The sequence below is a fragment of the Patella vulgata genome, chromosome 4 (assembly GCF_932274485.2).
Source record: "Patella vulgata chromosome 4, xgPatVulg1.2, whole genome shotgun sequence".
NCBI lineage: Eukaryota > Metazoa > Mollusca > Gastropoda > Patellidae > Patella > Patella vulgata.
In genome coordinates, this window is record NC_065882.2 from 50544035 (window position 1) to 50568308 (window position 24274).

Genomic DNA, 24274 nt, shown 5'->3' on the forward strand with positions numbered 1-24274 from the left:
CGTACAAACAAAGGGCAGGCAACTCTACAACGAAGACCTTTGGAGAATATGAAGTAAATAATGAGAAAAATATCATTTATTTATACATAGACCTATGTGTGGGTTCAGAATGAGTAAGTATATAAAAAGATATGATGAAAGATATTCTGAAAATCTCTTAGCCTATGACTTAAGGCAAGGTGAAGGGGAAAGGAACAATCGCCATAATAATTAATATTATTAATAATAGACGTAGGCTACGACAGGGTTATATTTTCACTTGATCAGGCTGCGATCACCTCTCCCTGTCTCCAAAGACAAGTTTATTTGTTGGACTTTTTCCAGTCGGCATTAGCCTACCCTAGTTGTTTGTGTTTTCTTCTGTCGTATGACACAGTAAACAATGGATCTGGCAATTTCTTGTAGTATTTTTTTAAAAAAAAAATAATTATATGGTTTGTCAGAAATTGAATTAAAGGAGTTGCCTCCCTTGCATCGCAATACTGCAAACCAAACCGCAAATAATTTCTTCATTTGAAAATCGAATGACAAGAACATTCTAAACAATATCTTATACCGTAATGCCAACACCATTATTAATTATTTTATGAAACTATTTTAATACGTCCACTACTACTATTACACTACCCGGTCTATGGTAGGCTAATACTTCTACTACCTACCCGGTGCTTTATATGTCTGCTTCCACAGAAGTAGTATCGCAGAAAAGACATAGGAGAGCCGAAGCTTCTTACTGTTTTTAGAATCTGATTTAGCAATCTTTCCATTTGCGGCACGGAGTGGGTTTAGTGGGGAGTTCTTCCATTTATTTAATATAAAAACGTATTGTTTTTGTTGTTGATCTGTACAGACATTATAAGGACATAGGCCTATATGCGTCTCGTCTCTGGATTGCTGGATGTCATCTTTGTGGGTTTAGTGTTTAGGTGCCAGAGCCATCTTATCGTGGCCTCACCTTACTCCACTATCATACTCTGCAGGTTTTGGTGTCTTTTTAGTGGATTAGTGTTTAGATGCCGAGCCTGTCTGACCGTGACCCACCCTTACTCCACTATTCTACTTAATCCAACCGTGGTCATTAGATCATGGATTAGTTTGAAGATTGCAGCTTCAGATCTGGCCCCGAGTTCACAAAGAGTAGCTTCTTAGTGTTGAGCGATATGTTGTTGGTCTCCATCCTCCCCACTAGTCACCTTCTCTCCTCCCTGTATACTTCACAGTCTACCAGGACATGGTTGGTGGTACGTTCTTCTCCGCACACCGCTAGTTTCAATATAACTTTACATATATCTCTTCTAGGGTGATTGATCGCTGTTTTCGTGTAGATCTTGTCACCCTGCCGGAATCTGTATATGTCAAGTTCAACGGGCTTTAGTTCCAAGATTGAATTGACCTGTCTTTTAACCATACTGTAGATTTCCGTGGTACTGTATTCTATGTAGCTGCAATTTGTAGCCGTGCTAATTCTTATCTACAGCTACAATTGATACACTATTCAAGGTTTTGAGCAAGTAAAATTAAGTTCAATTGCAAAATTCTCAACACATATCACCACAGTTTACATGGAAATAAGTAATTATTTACAAATAGTGAAGAGTGGAACACTGAAATCATAATCCTATCTTACCGAACGTTTTTTTCTGTATTTTCGAGTGACATTTTGATTTAACACCATGTGATTCTGGTTCGGCGACCATTTTAAAATTAACAGAAATTTCGCATAGTAGTTGGGTTTAATCAAATCATGTAATTATACGGTAAGGTTTCACCTAAAAGGTTTCACTTTTATTTTAATGGGAATTGGTTTATTATAATATGTTAAGCTATGTACAGTACAGTTTGGGGTCAGTGTAATTGGAAATTAGGGGAGTCATAGACCAGTAACTTTTTATAGTCAATTGACTGCAAAACTTGTTCAACGGAAGGCCTTACGATGGTCTACTACTGTGTTTAGAGCAAGACAAAAGACATCAGCAGTGGAACCATTTCTATATTATATGGTGTGGAGTGGTGCTGTGTCCCTGAGACCTTCGTTGGCGATTTGATCTGCCTCCTCATTACCTCGATTGTCAATGTGTGATGGAATCCACACAAGTTCTAGTTTGCTTCCCTTCTTTAGGACCTTCTGGTACAGCTTTCTGATTTCCAAAATGACTTCTGGTCTTGAGTCTGTGTTGTCATTTTGGATTGAAATCAGACTGCTCAGAGAGTAGCTTGGAATGGCAAACTTGCTAGTCTTTTGATGGGAAATCCATGATATAGCATCCCAGATGGCTAGAAGCTCTGCAGTGTACACCGAACAGTCATTGGGCAGTTTCATGCTTATTCCTTGTTCCCCATTTGACAGGTATATTTCAAACGAGCTGGTGCCTCTTTCTTTCAGGATTACGAGAGCCATTCATATAAACATGGCCCCAGTAATCAGACGGTTAGTTGTCATCCAGGTGCTCTAGAGAGAATGCACGTGTAGCAATAGGATTGTTTGCCTTGTCCGTTTTCTGTAGGAGATCTAAATTGACTGAGTCCGAGGGGCGATCATGGGTGGGTCGTATTCATTTATCACAGTTTCTTGACTGACTGTTTCCTTGATACCCTGGCCGAAGCTTTTCTTTCTAGGATCTCTCACATATCTTGTCTTCTTTAGGCTGATTGGGGATCTTTCGCCCAATTGCGAAATCTTAGCCCCAGTATACAGAGCGTATTAGAGCATGGTACACCATCATTAATGTAACTCTATTGGCTCCCCACGAACTGTCCGTTATTTTTCTCAATAAGTTTATGATTTTGGAGCATCTACATGTATCTACAGTTGGTGTGCGGTTTCCAGGTCAGCCTTCGATCAAAGATTACGCCAAGGAACTTGGTTTGGTCTTAAACTCAATGGTTTTCCCGTTTATACACAGTCATTCTGCTCATCCCACTACCCCTACTCACAAGCATGCCGACTGTTTTCTTCTCTGAGACTTTGAATCCCCAGTCTGAATTTGTCTAAATCTACGAACACGGCACATAACCGGTGTCCCGAGAGGTGTGGCTGAGACATGACTTGCTGTAGTCTCACCAAGTAGTCCATTGTCCATCGTCCCTTCCTTTGATTTTCGTCCATCAGTCGGTTGCTCTCCAGATAGAACTGAAGTCAGATGTTAATCATTGTCTCCAAGGTTTTGTTTGGTGTGGATGTTAAGCTTACTGGACGATAGCACTCTGCCTTTGTCCTCTCTTTCCCTCTCTTTCCCCGGTTTCATTAGAGGGATAACTTTGGCTTTCCGCCATTCGATCTGCCTCCTCATTTACTCTATTATCGACGTGTGATGGAATCCACACGAGGTACTTCTCCTCTCAGCCAGGGTGTGTTGAAGAAGTTTAGTAGTATTGTTTTGGCGTTTCTAGGCAGATGTTTGAGCATTGAGTACTTTACTTTGTCCTCACCAGCCGCACTATCCTTCTTGAGGGAAAGAGCTTTATTTAACTCTTCCTCAGAGAAGGGTAGATTAATTGGTTCAGTCTCTTCAATAGATTCAATGAAGGGTGCTGCGGGTAAAAGATTTCATTCCTCTTCAAGAATTCTGGTGATTGGTTTTCATCTCCACTTGCGCTTAAATGTTTTTGCAAGTAGATCTTCCCTTTCATTGGCGTTGGTAACGTACTTATCTCCATCATCAAGGTTTGGTATATTGAATGATCTGCGCTTTCCATTCATGGCGTTCAGTTTCTTCCAGACGACACCCGTTTCCGTGTTTTGATTTAACGCATTACAGAATGTCATCCAGTGCCCACTTTGTGCCTTACGGATGGTGTTTCTTGCAGCGTATTTCAACTTCAGGTAGTTGGGGTGGTTGACTTCGTTGTAGTGGCGTTTTCATGGGCAAAGTGCCTTCTTTCTTTCGTAAAATGCCTTCTGACATTCCTTGGCTTCCTGCCAGATGTCTTTAGACTGGAGCCATCTGCGGAACCTATAATTGCACTTGTGATGTTGGCAGTGTACACGTCGATGTTGGTGTCGATGATGTCTTCTTCTTTCCATCAAGGCAGCCTACACGGAAATTTGCCCAATCATCTTCTCTGATTCCAATTGGGTCTCCCGTTATAGATTTCCCTGGTGGTTTCAGCTTGGATGTGGAATTGACTCCTTGTAAGGACTTGCCTTCCAGTAAACTCACTAGAACGACGTGGGTCTGTTCTTCTCCCCGTTTTGTTGCAGAAAAGAACTTTGGTGCAGGGGAGCTGTTAAAAGCTTCAGCCATGGACATTGGTGAAGTAGTCTGTCGCCATCGTTCTTATTACTGCCGAAAAAAATCGAAAACAAAAGGAGGGACTGAACAGTGTTGATTAGGGTTGTAAGCTGATATAACTGTAGTTAACCCTTTCCACAAAGAGCTGCTAGTCAATCAGGCCTGTTTGCTGTAAAAACAATTAAGCTTGTTAGTGATTATTTTAGATGCTTGTGACTAGTTCAATCAGTTATGGGGAGTTGGATGGCTGAATGGTTAGCATGTGTGCGCTGTATCATAAAGTCTGGCATTGAGTCAACTGGCGTGGTTTCGATTCCCCAGTTGTATGTGACAAGGAGTTGGGTTGTCTGTCCAACCTCCTGGGTTTTCTCCGGATCCTCCGGTTTCCTCCCACTGCTAAAGACCCCTACGCACAAGGGAATTATTGAAATAAAATTAAACCATATGTTAGTCCCGAAATGACCCAGTTTGTGTCGAGTGGACGTTAAACTCCATTTCTTTCTAACGACGTGGTTCCCCCTTGTCAGTGATGGGACGAAAAACCGAAGTCCCGTGTACATTTTGGCGTGCACGTAAAAGATCCCTTGGCAGTTTGAATTCGATATAAGAGTAGACCGTAGCGCTGTTGCCCAGGCAAAATTTCCCTCATAGCACACTGTATGGCATATGCCTGTCTTCATTAGCCCAGTTTAGGAGCAGAACAGTAGGATGTTAAACCCCATTTCATTTCCATTTCTCTCTCTTTCTCTCTCTCAATAAGTTGATTGGCTTGGACACTGAACTTCTTTGTTAGTGGATGAGAGAGAGAAAAGTAAACTAAATAAATAAATATGGAGTCTTACACTAGAGAAAAAAATATAAAAAAATTGATTTAAAAAAAGACTAAAATGATAAAAGAATAAAGAAAAAATATCCTAAAAGCAAAGCACAGGGCAAAGTATAAACACAAAGTATAAAATATAAAATAAGAAGGAAAACTAAGAACATAAGAAGGAAAACTAAGAGAACTAAAAAAATAAGAAGGAAAACTAAGAAAATAAAAAGGAAAACTAAGAAAATAAGCTTATGCCATGTGAAGGTATAAGAAAGGAAGAGCAAAAATAAAAGGCAACCTTAAATTTACTTAGGACTAAAGGATCTTTGCAGTATCTAGCAGTCTTTCTGGATTTGAGAAGTCTTTTGGAGTCTGGAGTCTTGGCTATTCTACTTTATCTACGATAAACTCAGCAATAGGTTTGGAGCTCTGGTGCACTTAGGTGTTGTCAGTACGAGTACTAATTAACCCTGTATACTTCCATTGAAATGTGGTTATTTTATTGTCATCCGCCCGTACTGTGGACTCTCTAGAGGTTAAAGTTGATGTCCAGTTGACTCTATTTTTATACACCGTGTTTAATGTTATGAGATGGCACTACGGCCTACTCTTATATCTAAATTCAACTGCACGCCAATGTGTATGCGGGACGTCAGTTTTTCGACCCACCTGAACGACTATACGTTGTTCCTTGCCAGGCCCTTGGACCTGCAGTACTGATAAGGAGGAAGCACGCTGGAAAATCCCGATGAACTTTCTCGGCCAACGCAGGGAGCGAACGCGGGTCCCCCAGGGTGGTAGAATTGTATATAGGACATAAGGGGGGAGACCTACAGATTTCCAATAATTTGGTGGTATATTTCAGAGTTACGACATTATGGGCCCTGAAAATACCTCATCTGTTTTATCCCCCTAATGACAGCCAGCTTTCAATTGATTCGTTATCGACAAAATTACTTCTGCTTAAAAATTGTATGTACCACCTTTCTGACATTATTGCCAATACTATAGCCATACTTAAATGAAGTTGTTATTCTCACACACTAAATTGTTTTTACTTGTAGAGGTTGCAGTTGGTATCAACTATATTGGCTGTGCAAATTGTTGTGGACTGTTCATGAGCAAAGATGGTTTTAAAGGACATATTGAACTTTGTGATGGTGATCCACTGAAATCTCCATGTGAAGCCTTTGCTTGTTCCCGACAGAAATATCTTGAGTTTATAGCAAAAGACACGCTAATGCATCTAAAAGATGGCACAGATAATTACAGTATCGGCGACGTTGAAAAAACTATCAGCCCAAAAAGGAATAAAAATCAGAAAAGAAAAGATAATAAGAAAAGTAATAGCAAATTACCATTAGTTGCATGCTCACTAAACAATGCAATGCCTGAAAGTAGCCACGAAATGACATTAATACCACGTACTTATGAAGAGTCTACAAGTAATCCAGATGAAACATTATTGCACGACAGCCCCAACAGGGCATCTACTCATAATGTTGCTGGTGCTTTTGATTTGAATCTTTCTTCTGATGAGGAAAATGATAATAAATCAAAGATCTCAATTCCTCTACAATCAAAAATGTTAAAAGATGTGGAGTTGAGCATTGTTACTTGTAATAATCAAATTGTTCCCAAAGATCACAACACTGGTCTTCTAACAACCGCACTAGACCCACCATTATCAAGTTGCTACAGCTCAAGTTTATTAAACGATCAACAGTTTTCTCCAGGAGGATGGCCTCATTCTCTTCAAGGTCCTGCTTCCTTATCTAAAGACACCTTACACGACTCTAACAGTGCCCCGTCTTTAGAACCATACGGTGTTCCAGTGTCTGAAACCATACTTCAACAAGACCTAACAGTTAACGATATGAATGTCCAGTCTGCTGAAGTAGACAAAAAGACAGACCAGAGCCATTTATCTGAAAACGAACCGTTGATGATACAAGTTGATAATTTTCCAGATTCTTCTTCACAAACAGAAAAGGAATTTCATTCTGAGTTTGGGGGTGAAAAGGATAATGTTGGTTCTGATGATGTCCCAGAAGCATCACCTTGCAATGGTAGGTTTGGATATGGTTTGGACATGAAGACTGTTAAAACAGATACTGTACCCAAAACGGTTATTGAAACCCTTCAAGGATCAAATGCCGGTGACATTAATAAACTGATATCACAGTTAGAACAATCAATTAAATCCAGTGGTGGCAGTGAGCAGACTACAGAGTTAATTTCAGCCTGCAAGACCCCAACCTTGATCACAGTGAAATCTCCATCAACAGATTCCAATCACAGGTCAGAAAAGGTCCGCGAAGCTATCGTAATCTTTGACAATGACAAGTGTAGTTCTGGTGATGAATTAGTTATAGACGAAAGTCCTAAGATCATAAGATACAGACACAGATCACGGAGAAGAAGGAATCATAGGGCATCTCGAAGTCACAGACGAAGTGACCAAAGAGAATCACCAAGCTTTGCTGATGACGTCTGTCCACAAAAATCTAAATATAAGGCTTATTTTGATTATTGTGGTAGCCAGAAATCCAGAGGACATGCCGAAGTCCAAAATACATGTGTTTTTGTTAATGATATTTCTCTCACTGGTTCAAGTACATACAATAATGACTGCAAAGCCCCTACCAAATCTGTCAATAATGTCCAAACCGTTGTCGTTTACCCTCCTGGAACACCAATTTTAACTTATAACCTAGTATCAGACCAGAACACAGAAGATCTTAACAGCGATGATCCGTTAATTCTAAATTTAAAACCGTGTACAGAACGTTTCGAAGTTGGTGATACACATCAACCGTCCATTATTTATTCAAAACAATTTGCTGAAAATGTTCAAAATGGCTACAAGATACACGGGACATCAGTTGGTTGTGATGGTAACTTGAAAGAGAGATCCATACATGAACAATTAGTTAATTCCAAACCATCTGATGGAAACCATGAAGACGGCCTTGCACAGATCCGTTATGTCCCGGTAAAACCGGATAAAGATGCAGCTGCTCAAACAGATGTGATCATTATTGATGGAGATGAAGAAACAACCGACGAGGAAGCTTCTGTCGTTGACGATGAGATAGAAGCTGAAAATTTAGAACAACTCGATATTTCAAAATTGGTTGACAAACTGGCGCCCGTTCCAAGATACAAAACATCGACAAGAATGTCCGTTAGAAGGTCAAAAGCCAACACTAAAAAGGTGAAACAGGTGTATATTGATAAAATATTAACCAAATCGGCTGAGGACAATAGTGATAAACAATATTGTCAAATACAAATTAATGGATTACCAGTTCTTAAACGAATTACAAAGTTGTGTGGCAATAACACTGACAGCAAGGTTGAAGAACCCGAAGTTAAAAAGATTAAAATGTACGACAAAGGTAGCAAAACTAAAGATTCCGTCGTTTATGAGTTTTTAGATCCTATCTCTAAAGTTGGGACTTCCGATATTCCCACGGAATCTATGCAATCAGAGGTTAAGTCAAATCCCTTAGAAACATTAAAGGCTAGTTCAATCCCGGTAAACTCAAGTCCACAGTGCGAACCACGAGGAATAAGAAAAACTGGCGTAAGGAGGTCGTTAAGAACATTCCAGTGTCCTAAAAGCGGTTTTGAATATCGAAAGTCCTATTCAAAACGGAAGGACGAAATATTGCAACGAGACACATGCAAAAGCAATCAAAGTAAAGCTTTATGCCAGGAAGTGGAAAGGACATCGCCAGATGTGAAATTTCAAACGAAAAGTACCAAAGATCTTGCTAAAGATTCAAGCAGAAAATATCATCAAGTAGATATGCCAAGTGAAGATCAGTATATGACGGAAATGGCAAAGGGGCGGGTTGTCTATATTTGTAAACTCTGTCAACAAAAATTACTAAGTCTAGTTAAGCTCCGGAATCATCTCACAGTCACTCACAACAATGGCGGAGTGTTTTCTTGTGATCACTGTAACTTTACGACCCCCTACAGGAGGCGATGGAAAGCCCACGTGAAACGCCATACCAAAGACAAAAATATCTGCCCTTATTGTCCTACTTTCTATGTAGATAATTCATCTTTGAACAGACACATCAACATGAAACATTTCGGTAAGATAACTTTGTTGCTCACTCTTTTATACTTATTCACACATTCATCTCAACTAAACTAGATTACCACAATGGTTTACTATACGGCTTGCAAGACTATCAGATTAACAAACTACAACATGTTCAAAATTGAGTAGCTTGACTCCTCACTAAAACTTGATAACACCAACATATCTCCCCGGTATCGCAATCTTTGCATTGGCTCCCAATTCAACAAAGAATTTTAATTCTTAAAAGTTCAAGTTACTCCTCTTCTTCTTCAAAGCCTCAAACGGTCAAGCTCCATCTTATATAAGAAGTCTTGTAAACCCCCACAGAATAAAACATCTTCTAAAATCTCCAGAAAAGGTGCCCTTTCTTATGCCGATCCTTTTCTATAGAATAGACTACCGCAGTCAATGAAACAATTAGCGTCTATGGGCCATTTTAAATCTCAACTCAAAACATTCTTGTTTGAAAACTCTGATCTGTAAATAATCAGTGAATATAAAAACCCAAAAAATCAGCGCCATAGAAACTTTTTTTTTTCAGTATTAATACGCTTTATAAATGACGATATCATTATTATTATTATACACCCACACTTAAAGTCTATGTGTTTCATTTGCCTTCTCCGTCTTATTAAATAAAGCCTTGTTGACTAAGGTAACCGTAACCAGCGTCCTTTATTTTCTCTTACAGAACAGTCAAACTATAGATGCAGCGAATGTGGTTTTATTGCCATGGATAATCCGTTGTTAGCTGATCATATGAGAACTCATACAGGTTTGTAGTTTACAATACATGAATAATAAACATCAGGCAATTTATTTTAAACATGGTGTGCCTAATAATTTCATTATTATACATCTATCAAATGTAAGTCCATGTTTCTGTGCTGCCAGAAAAGACGTAACATTCGTTGTTGTTTAAAAACGTTGATCACATTTAATCTTTTGGTGCCACGTTTGTAAAATGACACCTAAACGAAAGTAGGTGCTGTGTTTTTTGTATACGCCCACATTTAATGTGGACGCATCATATCGTCTGCCATGATGGCGACAAAAGGTCGTTCAGAGATCTGGGTTGATTTCGAATTTATGTCAAAAATAGCAAATGAAGGCGGTATATTTTGTATTTCTAACCTCCTTATAGCCCTGAATTATAGCCTTTGTTTTAGCAAATGTGTAGTAAATACATGCTACATATCAATATAATATCCATAAAACCTACTTTTATTATAATTGCTATTTTGCAGGAGAACTTCTGGTTTGTAGTTTTGAAGGATGTGACTTCAAAACACCAAGTCTGAGAGCCCATCGTGAACATGAACGGGGTCATGAACCAGACTTTTTATGTGTTACTTGTGGATATTCTACCAGCAATAAACAGACTTTTAATGGTCATCTTTTAACACACCAGAGCATTAAAGCGTACCAATGTTCTCTTTGTCCGCATAGAGCGAAAACCAAACAACACATATTAAGACACGCGTCCTCCGTTCATTTTGATGTTCAGACCTACGCCTGTGATAGATGTTCGTTTAAAACTTCTTACCAAGCCGCACTGACATGTCATGTTTTAAGCCACGAGGGATTGCGGCCATTTAAGTGTTCAATATGTGATTACCAGACTAATTCAACTTCTCTAGTGTATCGCCATGGCCGGACCGCACACACCAATCAAACGGTTACGGCCGTTAAAGTGGTAGACAATATTCCAGTTATAAAAGGTTCTGATTACTTGAATCCTCATACAAAACCGTTTGATCCCAGATTGTTTGAAATTTTGGAAGTTGATAATTTAAGTTTGAATAAGTCTCGAAATGAAATGGACAAAAACCACAAAAAATGATATTCTTATTTTCGTTGATTATTTCCTCGCTGATTAAAATAAATATTCTTACAGCATTTTGATAGCCTGTCTGTTTGTTTATTTACTGATAAATCTACACGTATCATCAATGTTATCTGTAGAATGCAAGTATTGAAGTTAGAGGGCACCTATTTAAGCAGGTAATTGTTGAAACAATTTATTTAGAATAGGTGACTAACTTCAAGCAAAAAAAATAAATAAATAACAGACTACTTGTTAAATCGTCCAACTTAACCCCAGGTTGATATAGATGGAGAGGCGGTACTAAGAACTCACAGTTACAGCACTAATTGGCTCTTTTAAAATTCGCTGGCCTATATTGTTTTACCGCCATCGAATCTTCGTCGTTTTCATGGTTTAATTTTTGTACGCCCACATTGAAATGTGGTCGTATATTGTCGTAGCCCCCGTCCGTCCGTCCGTCCAGCGACGCACTAGAGGCTAAAGTTAATATTTATACACAGTGTTTAAGGTCAAGAGACGAAGAAGCCTATTGATTTTCAGCGATTTCCCATAATTACTGCCAGAGTTATGGCCCTTGATCACTTTGAAAAATCTTGTGGACGCTCTAGACGCTCAAGTTAATATCCGAGGTCCGAGGTCAAAGTTTATATCCGATTGACTTTAAATTTATACACAGTGTTTGGAGCCATGAGATAAGAAGCCTATTGATTTTCAGCAATGTCCGATAATTACTGCCAGAGTTATGACCCTTGATCACTTCAAAAAATCTTGTGGACGCTCTAGAGGTCAAAGTTTATATCCGATTGACTTTAAATTTATACACATTGCTTAAGGTCATGAGATGAAGAAGCCTATTGATTTTCAGCAATTTCCGATAATTACTGCCAGAGTTATGACCCTTGATCACTTCAAAAAATCTTGTGGACGCTCTAGAGGTCAAAGTTTATATCCGATTGACTTTAAATTTATACACAGTGTTTAAGGTCATGAGATGAAGAGGCCTATTGATTTTCAGCAATTTCCGATAATTACTGTCAGAGTTATGGCCCTTGATCACTTCAAAAAATCTTGTGAACGCTCAGAATCCAAAGTTAATATCCGATTGACTTTAAATTTATACACAGCGTTTAAGGTCATGAGACAAAGAAGCATATTCATTTTCAGCGATTTCCGATATTTACTGCCAGAGTTATGGCCCTTGATCACTTTGAAAAATCTTGAGGACGCTCTAGAGGCTCAAGTTAGTATCCGATTGACTTTAAATTTATACACAGTGTTTAAGGTCATGAGACGAAGAAGTCTATTCATTTTCAGCGATTTTCTATAATTACTGCCAGAGTTATGGCCCTTGATCACTTCAAAATATCTTGTAAATGCTCTAGAGGCTAGAGTTAATATCTGATTGACTTTATAGTTATACATAGTGTTTGAGTTCATGAGACGAAGAATCAATTTGATTTTCAACGATTTCCGATATGGCCCTTGATCACTTGTGATCTTGTGACGCTCTAGAAGCTAAAGTTATCATCCGATTGACTTCAGATTGAGTTTAAGGTCTTGAGATGAACAAGTATATTGATTTTCAATTAACTTTTATGACTTGAACAGCTAAATCCATGATGTTAAAAGTTCCATATACTTAACGTTTTAAAAACAAAACAAATTCTAATGGTTTTCTGAGAATTACTTAATAAGTTGTTACTCTTGATCAGATTTTAATGTATTATAAATGTTTCATTACCGAAAAAAGTAAAAATATGTGACAACTCTTGTTGACTGCCCGGACGATTTAGCTGCTGTGGGCGTATGTTTCGTTAACTGGCAACCTATCTTTAACAATTTCTCGGGACAACGTTGCACATTTATCTGTCAGTTGTAACTCCCCATGGAAATGAAATGAAATGGGGTTTGAAGTCGGACATACGCCATGCAGTGTGCTAAGAGAGAATTTTTGCCAGAACAACAATGCGACCTACTCTTATTTTGAATTCCAAATGTCAAGAAACTAAAAAGACGCGAGATATAATTTTTGTATGTAAACGACCTGTATAGGTTAGTGTGTATATGATTATATATCTTTGTTCTACTAACCAAAATGTATACAACAACTGGAAGGAGTGTTTCTTTCCACCTGTCATTTCTCAGTGGCATATTGTCATACACGTATCACAAGCAAGGGAGATAATCATTGGTAATACGAAATGGACGGAGTATGAAAGCTTTTGAAATGATTCTGGTATATTTTATATTTTTGATTGGGGGTAAGTGTAACTAAAATATATGATCGTTATATCAATTTAAAATACAGATGTGACGTCACCCTTTGATGTTGGCGTACCATTATTTCAAATAATCGTACGGGCAACTTGCCAATAGTACTTTATTCATACCAGTGAGATATTGGACTAGTGTGACGTAAAAGCTCGTGCGGAGTGTCAGTATTTTAAGATGTTTAATGGTCTCGAGCTTACGACATTGCGTAATATATTGTAAAAACATTCGAGCCTACGGCCCTCATGTTGTTACAATATATTACTTAATGTCTCGCTCTCGACCATTAAACAATACATAAGAATAAAAATAATTGCTTCATATGTCATATCTATTCCCAAATTATTTATAGATTACATGCAGACATGCTTAGATTGTAGACGCTTTCGTTTCCCGTAAATACCAGTGCAATGAAATGAAAAGAAATGGGGTTTAACGTCCTACTGTTCTGCTCCGACTGGGCTAATGAAGACGGGTACGCCATAGAGTGTGCTATGACTAGTATGAGGGAAATTTTGTCCGGGCAGCGGCACTATGACCTACCCTTATATCGAATTCCAACTACCAAGGGATATTTTACGTAGAGCCAATTTATACACGGGTCCTCGGTTTTTTGTCCCATCCGAACGACTAGACAGCTGTCCTTGTCAGGCCCTCCGTCCTGCACCACTGACAAGGGGAAACCACGTCGGAAAATCCTGCTGAACTTTCTCGGCCAATGCAGGGATCGAACAAATTCCAATGCAAGGTATCCATTTCCAGGTATGCCACTGTTTATCATGGTATTTATTGTACCAGTTCATTTCGGGGTTGTTTTTTTTTTTGGTTTTTTTTAAAATAATTTTCAAAGTTGTTTGTTCAGGTCATTATGCCTCGACGATGTGTCCGGTATGTTCTAACATTTCATCAATACATGTTCCAACCGGGTAAGTAATGTCTTCCGCATACTGCAACAATGCAATTCGAAACATTCCCAGGGCGTAAACCGTGTATCATTATTGTACCCATTATTATAATCCGTTTTATTGAATTAGTAGAATTCTGGTTTAGGATAAGGGAAATGAATGGGATTTAACGTCCTACTGTTCTGCTCCGACTGGGCAGATGAAGACGGGATTTAGGATTATCATTATAATCCGTTTTATTCAATTAGTGCAAACATGCACTATTGCTTCAACATGATATTTAAAGATGCATTATGTAAGAGCTAAATCTGCCTATTGCAAGTCTTTATTTTGGCCTTAAATGTTATATAAATTATTAAGTAGACATTTACAAACATGACAAGACCAAACTGAACTCTCTGGAACATCGGATGCTTGCGATTTTCAATGGATTTAATCAAGATTGTCTTTTGATAATTTATCTAAAAATGGATAAACGGAAGAAATGCCAATTGAGACTCCGCTATTCTCCATACAGCCATATCAGCTCAGAATGCAGTGTAAATTTGAATGATATTTCAATAACTATTTTCAAACTATTATATCGAGAGCTGTCAGCGCTTCATCTAAATCTTACATCATGCATACTATTATGCATACCTGGCGTTTAATTTTTTAATTTTTTTACTTTTATTCTTATAGATATAGTAAAATATTCTATTTACAAAGTACCGAACATATTGAAAACCCACATCGCGGTTTTATGCCACAGATTAACTCTTACGCTTCTGATTACAAACTTCTTACCGTAAGTAGTACCTGTGCAGTTTTTTATCTCTCACATTAAATACAGTAAGGGATTAAAGGTACAATTAAAACACCCCAAAAATAATGTAATTTATCGAGAATCCAAGAAATGGAATGGAGTCTTAATACATATTCTAGAATCAAGGACCAATCGAAGGATAATAACTTTGGTCCATATTGTCGCTGATGGTCATTTTTCGTCTTATTGTTCACGGCTTAATCCAGTCTAAATTCTACTCAAATTGTTTATTTAACATTTAATTAGGAAACACAATTGAAACATTCACTGGAGATGATCCCCGGGTTTGGATCCAATCGGATTGTATTTGGGCTCGTCGAAGGATTTCAGCAAAAAATCTAGGTGGCGCTGGCCCGTGTTTTCTATATCGTCTGCAATGGATGTAAAATGTTGAAATTTTTCCAATTCCTATCAGTGATTCCCAATATTTTAGTTTGCAAAGGATTAACAGTCTCGCAACTGGCGATCGGCGGCTTTAAGATTCAATACCCTCTTGAAAATCAATTGATTTATGAAAGTTGTTTCAGGGTTTGAATTTTGGGTTTTTTTTATTTTTTAAAGCAGGCTGATTATTTTGAAAGAACAGATTGGCGAACAGATATTTTTAATCATGCTTGTATTTTGTTTTTGAATCTGGTTGATTGTTTATATTGGATAGGTAGGGGAATTAGATTCTGTACGTGCGAGTAATGGTACCAGTATGATTTGGAGATATTTTGTGTTGGATTTGTTTGTATCGTCACATATCTCAGATGAGTATCTAAAAACCATAGACAATGATTTATACACAATAAGATATGCTGGTTATACCGCTGTCATACGATTCTGCTATACATTTAAATTTGTAAGTATATCTCTATGATATCATGTATTTTTATGGATAAAAGTAAAGTTTTATTTTCGAGGAGTGGGGTAGAGGGTAAGAAATTAGGCCACTTTGGGACTTAATACGGTATTATCACACAGGAACAAATGAAACACGTTTATTCTACGAAAGAAACCCTTGTAATATCCATATTCTCTATTATACTAGACGCCAAAAGCACCATACGGTGATGCCAATAAATACTGGATACTAGAACACATAAAACAACTAAAACCAATCCTACAGAAATATGAAGGGATTCTAACTTCTGTTGAAGCCGGATTTATTGGAATTTGGGGTAAGCTTCATCTAACTCATCAACTTTAAAGGAAATTTTCAGCTTCTTATGCATCAACATACGTTTCAAATCTAAAAATGTAATAAAGTGTTGTAGCACAATAAAAAAAAATCGCACAGAAAACACAGAAACAAACATGATTTGAAAGTACTATGTAACATCTTTATGTTTTCTTCTTGTGGTCACTTATAGGCCCAATGAACTGTATTTAAGTTGGCGTAATTGAATGGCGTTCATATTGTGTTGTCATCCGGGTTTGTACGACTTTCTTTGACTGGTTTCGGTTGATACATGATAGTTAACGACCAGTAGTGCACATATTTCATATTAACAGGCGAATGGTTCTACACTACATATTTTGGAGATCCAAATAAACGAGATTATAAAAAGTGGCCAAAATATGGATATCCTTTAAGCATATGGTACGATAGAAAAGATGTGCTAGAAGCTGTCCTTGGTGCTATTCCCAAAACCACGTAAATAATTCCTTTATTAATTTATTGTAGACTTTGACTATAAACACCCACGACATCTGATGATAAAATACATATATTTAGTTCGAAAATGGACATGTAAATGAGCGTAAAATTACCTGTTTTTATACCGTGTCATTTTTTAATAGACAGGTTCAACTGAGATATCCTAATCTTAAAGTTGATATGTGGAATTCTGAGATACCAACAGATTATTCCGATGTTCTTCAACAAAACAATAAATCAAGGACAGGTAGAATGTGTATCAGTTTTATCAAAATTTCATTTTATTTTTGATTTTGTACATCTGACACATTTTCTTTGAAGCGGGAAATGTTTCAGGTTATCTGTATTCGTATGCAGTGTGGCATTTTGGTGGGGACAACTCCCAACTGTAACAGAACGGGTGGTTGTGCATAATTACCGGTTCTCTAACAAATGAGAGATTCGACATAACGGTTAGACATTTATGTACTCGTATATATTAACCTCACTGTTGCATCTCGGATCCTTACTCGAGCCAGGTGTCAAATACTCGTGTCACTGAATAAGAACTTTATCCCCGTTCTCCAGCCGAACAAGGTCTAATTTACCGGTGTTCTAATCTCTTTAAAACCCAGGGATCGTAAGCCCTGCTATCAATTTACAAACAGACATGGAATTTGACAGTCTAAGTATTTTCTTATAATTATTTTGGTTGCTTTTTATCTTTTATTTATTAAAGGTCATCACAATGATTGTTTTGTTTCTTCTGATGATGATGTAGGAACGTATCACAATAAGTCATTTGAATATCCATATTTACATAATGATACTAGATACTGTGTTGTTGGCGGTGAAACATGTCGTTTAACAACAAATGATAGGTAAATCATAAATCTATTATTAGCGTTAAAATTATAAAATGGCACATAAAGAATTAATTAAGGATACATTATGTAAGATTAAGAATGTAAGATTAAGATAAAGAGTAGGCCGTGTTTGCTATAATAGTTAAACAACGAGAAATGAATATATTGAAAACTTAAGATAAAATTACTCTATTCTGAGTGAACTTATGAGTGATTGAAGTTTTTGTAAGATATTTTCGATTGTCAAGTACGATTGCTACGATAATAAACCAAGTTTCGATTATCCAGTTCATCGTTACATTATTAAATGGTGAAGATGTTATAATCCATTCAATATCTGAGACACCAGAGAGTTGATTATGGATTTGGAAGATTTAGCTGTTATATAATGCATCTTTTAAGCAATTCTGACAGACTTTTTTATTTGTGTTACAGGGATGAATGCCCAACTGCTCTCCATGAAATGGAATATTTCCATTGGTCTTTTCTCAACCAAGATTTTAAAACTGCCATACTTGATTTGTGGAAACAAGAAGGTTGTTATGAAGAAGTTCACAGACGTTTAGGTTATAGACTTGCCCTACAACAGGTTTGTTTCAGAGAAAAAAAACCCATTGGAACAAATGAATTATCATTCAGCTTCTATGTGGGTTACAGCTGATAAAATGTTGTATACGTTCGCCAACCCAATTCTGAGAAAATGACATCAAATGGTAAAAGTAATCAAGTTCATAAGAATTGTCTTCATATAAAATTTAATGATCAACTGCAAGATATGTCATAAGTTATGGGTACTTAGAATAAAACAAACACTGAACATCACCAATTAAATTGTTTAAATACAAAAGTATGAATAATTGTAAAACCCGGATGATAAATGAAATGACAACAGTAAATGATTATAGTAAGTTGTTGAGATGTGACATAAGAACTGAACCCAATTGGCGAAAATTGATATATTTTGATCTTTTTAAGGCTATTTTACCAGACTCTGTCAACCCGGGAGGAACTCTATGTTATCAGTTTACAATAGACAGTATAGGTTTTGCTGCTCCTGTAAAAGCAATGAACGTATTTCTTTTACTCCGTTCTCATCTCAGGTTTGTAATATATCATAAAATATATTTCCTTGATTAACATTTCAAGTTGATATAAAGTTGGGTTTCAAGCGAATTAAAGCAATACAAAATACAGTATCGTGTTCTATTGCAGAGGATATTTTTATGCCGCTATGTTACCACACGATGTCAGAACATGGATTCCATATGAAAGCTACAGTTTGAGTGGAAGTATTCATGTTCCTGCCAACTTTACAACTGATAGCTATGAAGTAAGTTCCGGTTAAGATATTTTACCCCCAAAAAATTTCATAACAATATTCTTCAATTAAGGGAAGCACTTAACCTGCGATACCTATAATTTTCCAAAAGTTTATCGCTGAAAGGGGACGGACAGTCTTTTTTTTATATCAATCTGATTAAAATACAGATCTATATTTCGTTTCGTTTTTTTTATACTTTCGATGGCCTACACTACATGAAGATCTGAAAAGTTGTACTCGAAGGTCGTGCCAGGGGTCGTTCGAGCGGCTTTTGACCCTATGACGTCAGACATTGATTAATCCAAAGACAAGTAAAACGAAATTTTTAACTATAAAAAACGAAACGAAATAGAATCTGTGTTTTAATCAGATTTTTATTTCAGCCAACTGCTGAAAGTAGATAAAGTACAAGAACTTCTATGTTTAAGGTAGATATATATGTACATAAATATATACGCTTGCCGATAGTATAGAAATGATTTTATCTGTGAAAAAAACGAACTTTATAAATCTCGCATTTCTGTGTTTTTTATGATCATAAATTTCATAATATTAACCTGCGGTACTGATGAGATCCCAATTTATGAATTACTAGCAGGATACCCGGCTTCGCTCGGGGGTCATAACTCCGAAACCGGAAGTGGTAGACTAACGCCACCTGGCCTATGTTATTCCCCTGTCCGAGCTACCCCTATACCCCAAATTTCAGACTCGGGGCAGACCTAGTGTAGCCACGAACCCCCAACAGACCGGCTTCGTTCGGGGGTCATAACTCTGAAACCGGAAGTGGTAGACTAACGCCACCTGGCCCATGTTACTCCCCGGTCCGAGCTACCTCTATACCCCAAATTTCAGACTCGGGGCAGACCTAGTGTAGCCGCCAACCCCCGAACAGACAGACAGACAGATACCCGGCTTCGCTCAGGGGTCATAACTCCGAAACCGGAAGTGGTAGACTAACGCAACCTGGCCTATGCTACTCCCCGGTCCGAGCTACCCCTATACCCCAAATTTCAGATTCGGGGCAGACCTAGTGTAGCCGCCAACTCCGAACAGACCGGATTCGCTCGGCGGTCATATCTCCGAAACCGGAAGTGATAGACTAACGCCACCTGGCCTATGTTACTCCCCGGTCCGAGCTACCCCTATACCCCAAATTTCAGACTCGGGGCAGACCTAGTGTAGCCGCCAACCCCGAACAGACAGACAGACACAGACAGACAAACGACAGTCACAAATATATATATAGATTTGAATAAAAATATTAGCGTCGTCTGTGATATTTATAAAACCAAAATTTAAAAATCGACAGCACTGTAATATGTCGCATTCGTGACCTTTATATCGGCAACATTGTCCAGTATGTTAAAAGTTACGGGTAAATGGAATTTCAGTTGGATTCTTTCGTATGCTCGAATGAACAATCCAGTCAGCTTTTAAAAATTCTCTGTTAGTAGATTTCGTGAGTTTTAACGTCACCCGATGATCACTCCGTCATACGATAAATTAAATATTATTCCACCTGGTTCTTCGGTCTGATTGTGGACGGCCGTCGGAAGCAGGTGACGATAATATACGCCCACAATAAAAATTAATGTGAACTGAATAGCATTGTCTTTTGGTATGGTTGTGAATACACATGATGCCGTGTTTTTCAGGTGTATTTGGCGATTGGAGACAAGATATTAACAGATCATTCTGATTATTATATACTTTTGGCTAACCAAAATGTTCCTGTTTATTATTCTGGTTATAATAATCTGCATCATACAATAACGGTAAATAAACTAGTACTACATCATACATTATTGAAAGGCCAGTGTCTACAGATTTTACACTTTGGTTAAGAGAGAGAGAGAGAAATCGGGTTTAACGTCCACTCGACACAAACTAGGTCATTTCGGGACTTACATATTGTTTAATTTTATTTTAGCAGTGGGAGGAAACCAGAGGACCCGGAGAAAACCCACGAGGTTGGACAGGCGACCCATCTCCTTGCCACGTACAACCGGGGATTCGAAACCATGCCAGTCGACTCAATGACAGACTTTATGACACAGCGCGCGCACGCTAACCATTCAGCCATCCAACCCCCCACTTTGGTTAAACACATATATTATACAATGAAAATAAACAGGTTTATTTGTTATAACAATCTGTACATAATGCGGAAATTATTATACTCGACAGAAGTTTTAAAAATAGCGGAAAATACGGAATTCTGCGAATAAAAAAATATTTTTCCTATGGAGGTATTTAGAGATGTGCAAGGTGGCCAAGGTCGGCCCGTGATTTTTTTTTTTGATTTTTTTTTTAAATAGATTTCTTTATGTTTATTTCTTGACCTTTTGCATCTACATGTTTATTTACATGCAGGTTACCAGTCAACACTCGGATGATCCTACTGGATGTGCTACATTAGAATATTGGGTACCACCTGCACAGAGTTTTAATTCCCGAGTTTTCCACGGTATAAATAAATTGTTTTTTTTAACCCAAGAAGCTGGGCAGTGCATCATAGTAATGTGTTTTCCTGCTCGATATGCATTGTACAGAGATGGGCAAAATAAATTTCCTATAACGACAGCAATGATAGTATCGTGCGCAATCTCTAAACTTTTTGATTTCTTTTCCAGGAAACTACACTATATGAATAGAAGACACCTGACCATTGATTTCCCACAAAATAAGAATTAGCAATAGAATGTTTTCGAGATTAAAACAATTATCATCTACAGTGAGAATTATCAGTCAATACACCGGTTGAATAACACGAAGCCCTAGCACTAATTTTGTAGGGGCTAATAAAAGTAAACACCGGTAAGCCAATTGATAAATGGTATTACATTACCAGAAAACAATCCTTTTTATATTACTAAGATGGAAAGATATAACCGATATTAAATAATACCAGAAATCTAGGGCACTATTTCTCAATATAGAAATATGGCTGAAGTACAATAACAGAAAGGCAAGCAATAATTCTACAGTAACGGCAAAAGGGGTGAATACAAAATATTTCTCTTTTCAAATACATAGAAGAAGGCGAAATATATGGTACAATAGTCGATTAATTCCTACATAATCATTGGCAAATAGTTATGTGGTCTACCAGCATCAGACGTAGAAAGAGTTGCGCAGATCAACACATTATCCTTATTCTATTTACGCGTATACCAAACTTTATATTATTTTTTTCAGTTTGGTACGATTATTCTCGATATAAATCGCTGATTATTTGTGGTAGTAATATTAAAATCTTATTTCATAGGCTGTAAATTAATTATTACTAAACCACACATAAACATACCATAAAAAAATCAGTGGAAAGCTATGCGGAATGCCAGCTTTTGCCCATAGTTTTATGCTCTTAGCTAATTGCAGGCTTTAAAGAATCATTATGAGAGATTTAGGGAAACTTTTATCGGGTTTCAGACAAACTAAACTTTAATATATCAGGATAGAAAGCTGTAAATAACAAGAACCTATATCGTTTAACGTCTGTAGTTCCAAAACTAGTGATATCGTAGACAATGTGCATAACTCTCTTGTCAGGCTATTGTCAATCTATTGGCAGCCTCCTATGGCCTAGAGGGTTGATTATGGCGTGGCATGTCTACTGTCTGTTCCAGGTGATACTACGACTCGAAAATTGCTTTCTGTCTTGTGAGAACGAAGTTTAGATCAAGCTATCCTCCCTTGCAAAATTATGGTTTGTTGACATCTTGTCTTGGTACCGAAAACAGCCATGTTTGGCCTAGTTATCTGGAAGATCCTGAGTGGACAAAAAGTTCTGGGTTGGCTTTAAGTCGTTTCGCCCTTCTCGGATGTGTAAGTGGTTGTTTTGGTTCAGTAGAATATAACTCTTTTGAAACAGTTATTTACTGGGTACCAGACCACGGTTTTTTGTCCCACTGACTTGAATATTTAATTGCCCCCCCCCCCCGTACGAGGGTTGTAACTTTATGATATCGATATAAGCTACATGCAAATTTTAACCCGCTACTGTGCTGACATGTGATGGGATTTTGGAAGGAGGCTGCAGGACATACACAAAATAACTTGGTCCATAATATCCATTGGTTATGTCGGTTTGCATTGTTCAGTGGCTTAAAATTTTCCTTGAGAACTGTTGGAAATTTTAAACTTGAGCTAAGACTGGTATTGTGATAAACTAATTTTCTATGTAGCTTAATTCCTAATGAAACCTTCAACAAAAATAAAACTACTATTTATATAATATTATTAAGGCAGTTATTAAATCAATAACACGGCATATGTTTCTGCTATGTAAAGAATTAGATAAAGAGCTGACAGTCTAAATATAATGATTTAAAAATAGATAATGACAAAGGAATATTGACACTTTGGTAAAATTAAATAAATCTGTGCGAAGTTATAAATGTTGGAAATTTTGATAAGAAAAGCGTCGTCTCGATTTCCATTGCTACTGTTTTTACGATATAATAAAAAGTCTCGATTAAATTATTCATTTTTAAATTAATTATTGGTAGCAATGCAATACTATGAATATCAAGGATGTAATGAACAGTATAAAAAATTAAAATACTGTTAACCAAAAAATATTGAAGTGTGAAAACCCTGCAAAGTGACTAATGATAAATCAGCGATCTCTCGGCAATGGATAAAGTTGGAGATTATTTTGTGATATCTGCCTGGTCGTATATTTGCATACAATTTGTCTATTTCTCGGCAAAGGACAAAGTTAAAAATTATTTTATGATATCAAAATGGTCGTATACCTGCATACTATTATTTAGTAATACATATAGATAGTAAATAGTATTAGTAAAGGGTAGCGAATAACAATCTTTAGAACGAATATTTGTTTTAAAAGATACAAATATAGTTTCTTTTTTCAAAATCGCGTCACTTCCGGTAATATTGTATATTTTGGATTGAATGGCGGTTTGTATAAGTTATCAAATGGTATAATGTCTATTAAACTATCGATAAATGTGTTGTGCGCAAAACAACGTAAAGGGTTACTCTTGAACAATTGACTATTTCTTGGCAATGACTCAAGTTAGAAACCATCTTTTGATGTATATATGTTCGCAAAAATACAATGTTTGCCATAAGGACGTCATTTTCAATGACCAATTAGTTACATCTAAGAAATATTCACAGAATGGTGCAAATGTTTATGAAAATCAAACAACCATTTATTCTTTTATGGGCATAAAAAGTTGAAAAGTGATTCCCACAACATTGCCTATTTCCCGGACATGTCAACCAGCGGCTGCCAGGCATGACACGCCCACATTTTGCAAGAGATGGATAGAGAACAAGCTAAACAAAAAGCGATTTTTCGTAACATCAAGGGCCATAATTCAGGAAGGTACATTATATATGCGCGAATATCGACAGGAACCAAGATCTTTGGGCTATAAACATGCATTTCAAGTTTCATCAAAATCGAATCAAAATTAGAAGATAATTGTGACCTCTAGAGGGTCCACAACCTTGATATACCAGATGTTTACACTAT

At 37.2% G+C, this 24274-nt stretch overlaps 3 protein-coding genes across 3 annotated transcripts in view; 2 read left to right on the top strand and 1 right to left on the bottom strand.

Moving 5' to 3' along the window:
• The window catches only part of LOC126818355 (F-box/WD repeat-containing protein 2), a 30374-nt gene extending 17253 nt beyond the window's left edge, over positions 1–13121 (bottom strand). Inside the window, exon 1 of the mRNA XM_050545727.2 lies at positions 13065–13121. The gene's annotated coding sequence lies outside the window, so the exon portion shown is untranslated. The remainder of the gene's footprint in view (positions 1–13064) is intronic.
• Positions 8–11042, top strand: LOC126818346 (uncharacterized). The gene is made up of 4 exons (XM_050545705.2): positions 8–113; positions 6111–9155; positions 9837–9920; positions 10393–11042. Exons 1-4 carry the CDS (start codon positions 95–97, stop codon positions 10986–10988), a joined length of 3744 nt encoding a protein of 1247 aa, XP_050401662.1. The 5' UTR covers positions 8–94; the 3' UTR covers positions 10989–11042.
• A 972-nt stretch (positions 13122–14093) lies between the features above and the next one.
• LOC126818353 (uncharacterized) lies at positions 14094–21637 on the top strand. The gene is made up of 13 exons (XM_050545720.2): positions 14094–14170; positions 14831–14936; positions 15613–15798; positions 15988–16117; positions 16452–16593; positions 16740–16843; positions 17315–17456; positions 17877–18030; positions 18417–18541; positions 18654–18771; positions 20421–20540; positions 21139–21232; positions 21399–21637. The coding sequence occupies exons 1-13, from the start codon at positions 14124–14126 to the stop codon at positions 21413–21415; spliced, it is 1485 nt and encodes a 494-aa protein (XP_050401677.1). The 5' UTR covers positions 14094–14123; the 3' UTR covers positions 21416–21637.
• Positions 21638–24274: the final 2637 nt, after the last annotated feature.

Coding starts and splice junctions, on each gene's coding strand:
- LOC126818353 (XM_050545720.2), top strand. CDS start 14,124: ATGTGTCCGGTATGTTCTAACATTTCATCAATACATGTTCCAACCGG. Junction 14,937..15,612: donor CTGATTACAAACTTCTTACC/GTAAGTAGTACC, acceptor TATATTGGATAG/GTAGGGGAATTAGATTCTGT. Junction 18,772..20,420: donor TTACAACTGATAGCTATGAA/GTAAGTTCCGGT, acceptor CGTGTTTTTCAG/GTGTATTTGGCGATTGGAGA.
- LOC126818346 (XM_050545705.2), top strand. Junction 9,156..9,836: donor CATCAACATGAAACATTTCG/GTAAGATAACTT, acceptor TTTCTCTTACAG/AACAGTCAAACTATAGATGC. Junction 9,921..10,392: donor TCATATGAGAACTCATACAG/GTTTGTAGTTTA, acceptor GCTATTTTGCAG/GAGAACTTCTGGTTTGTAGT.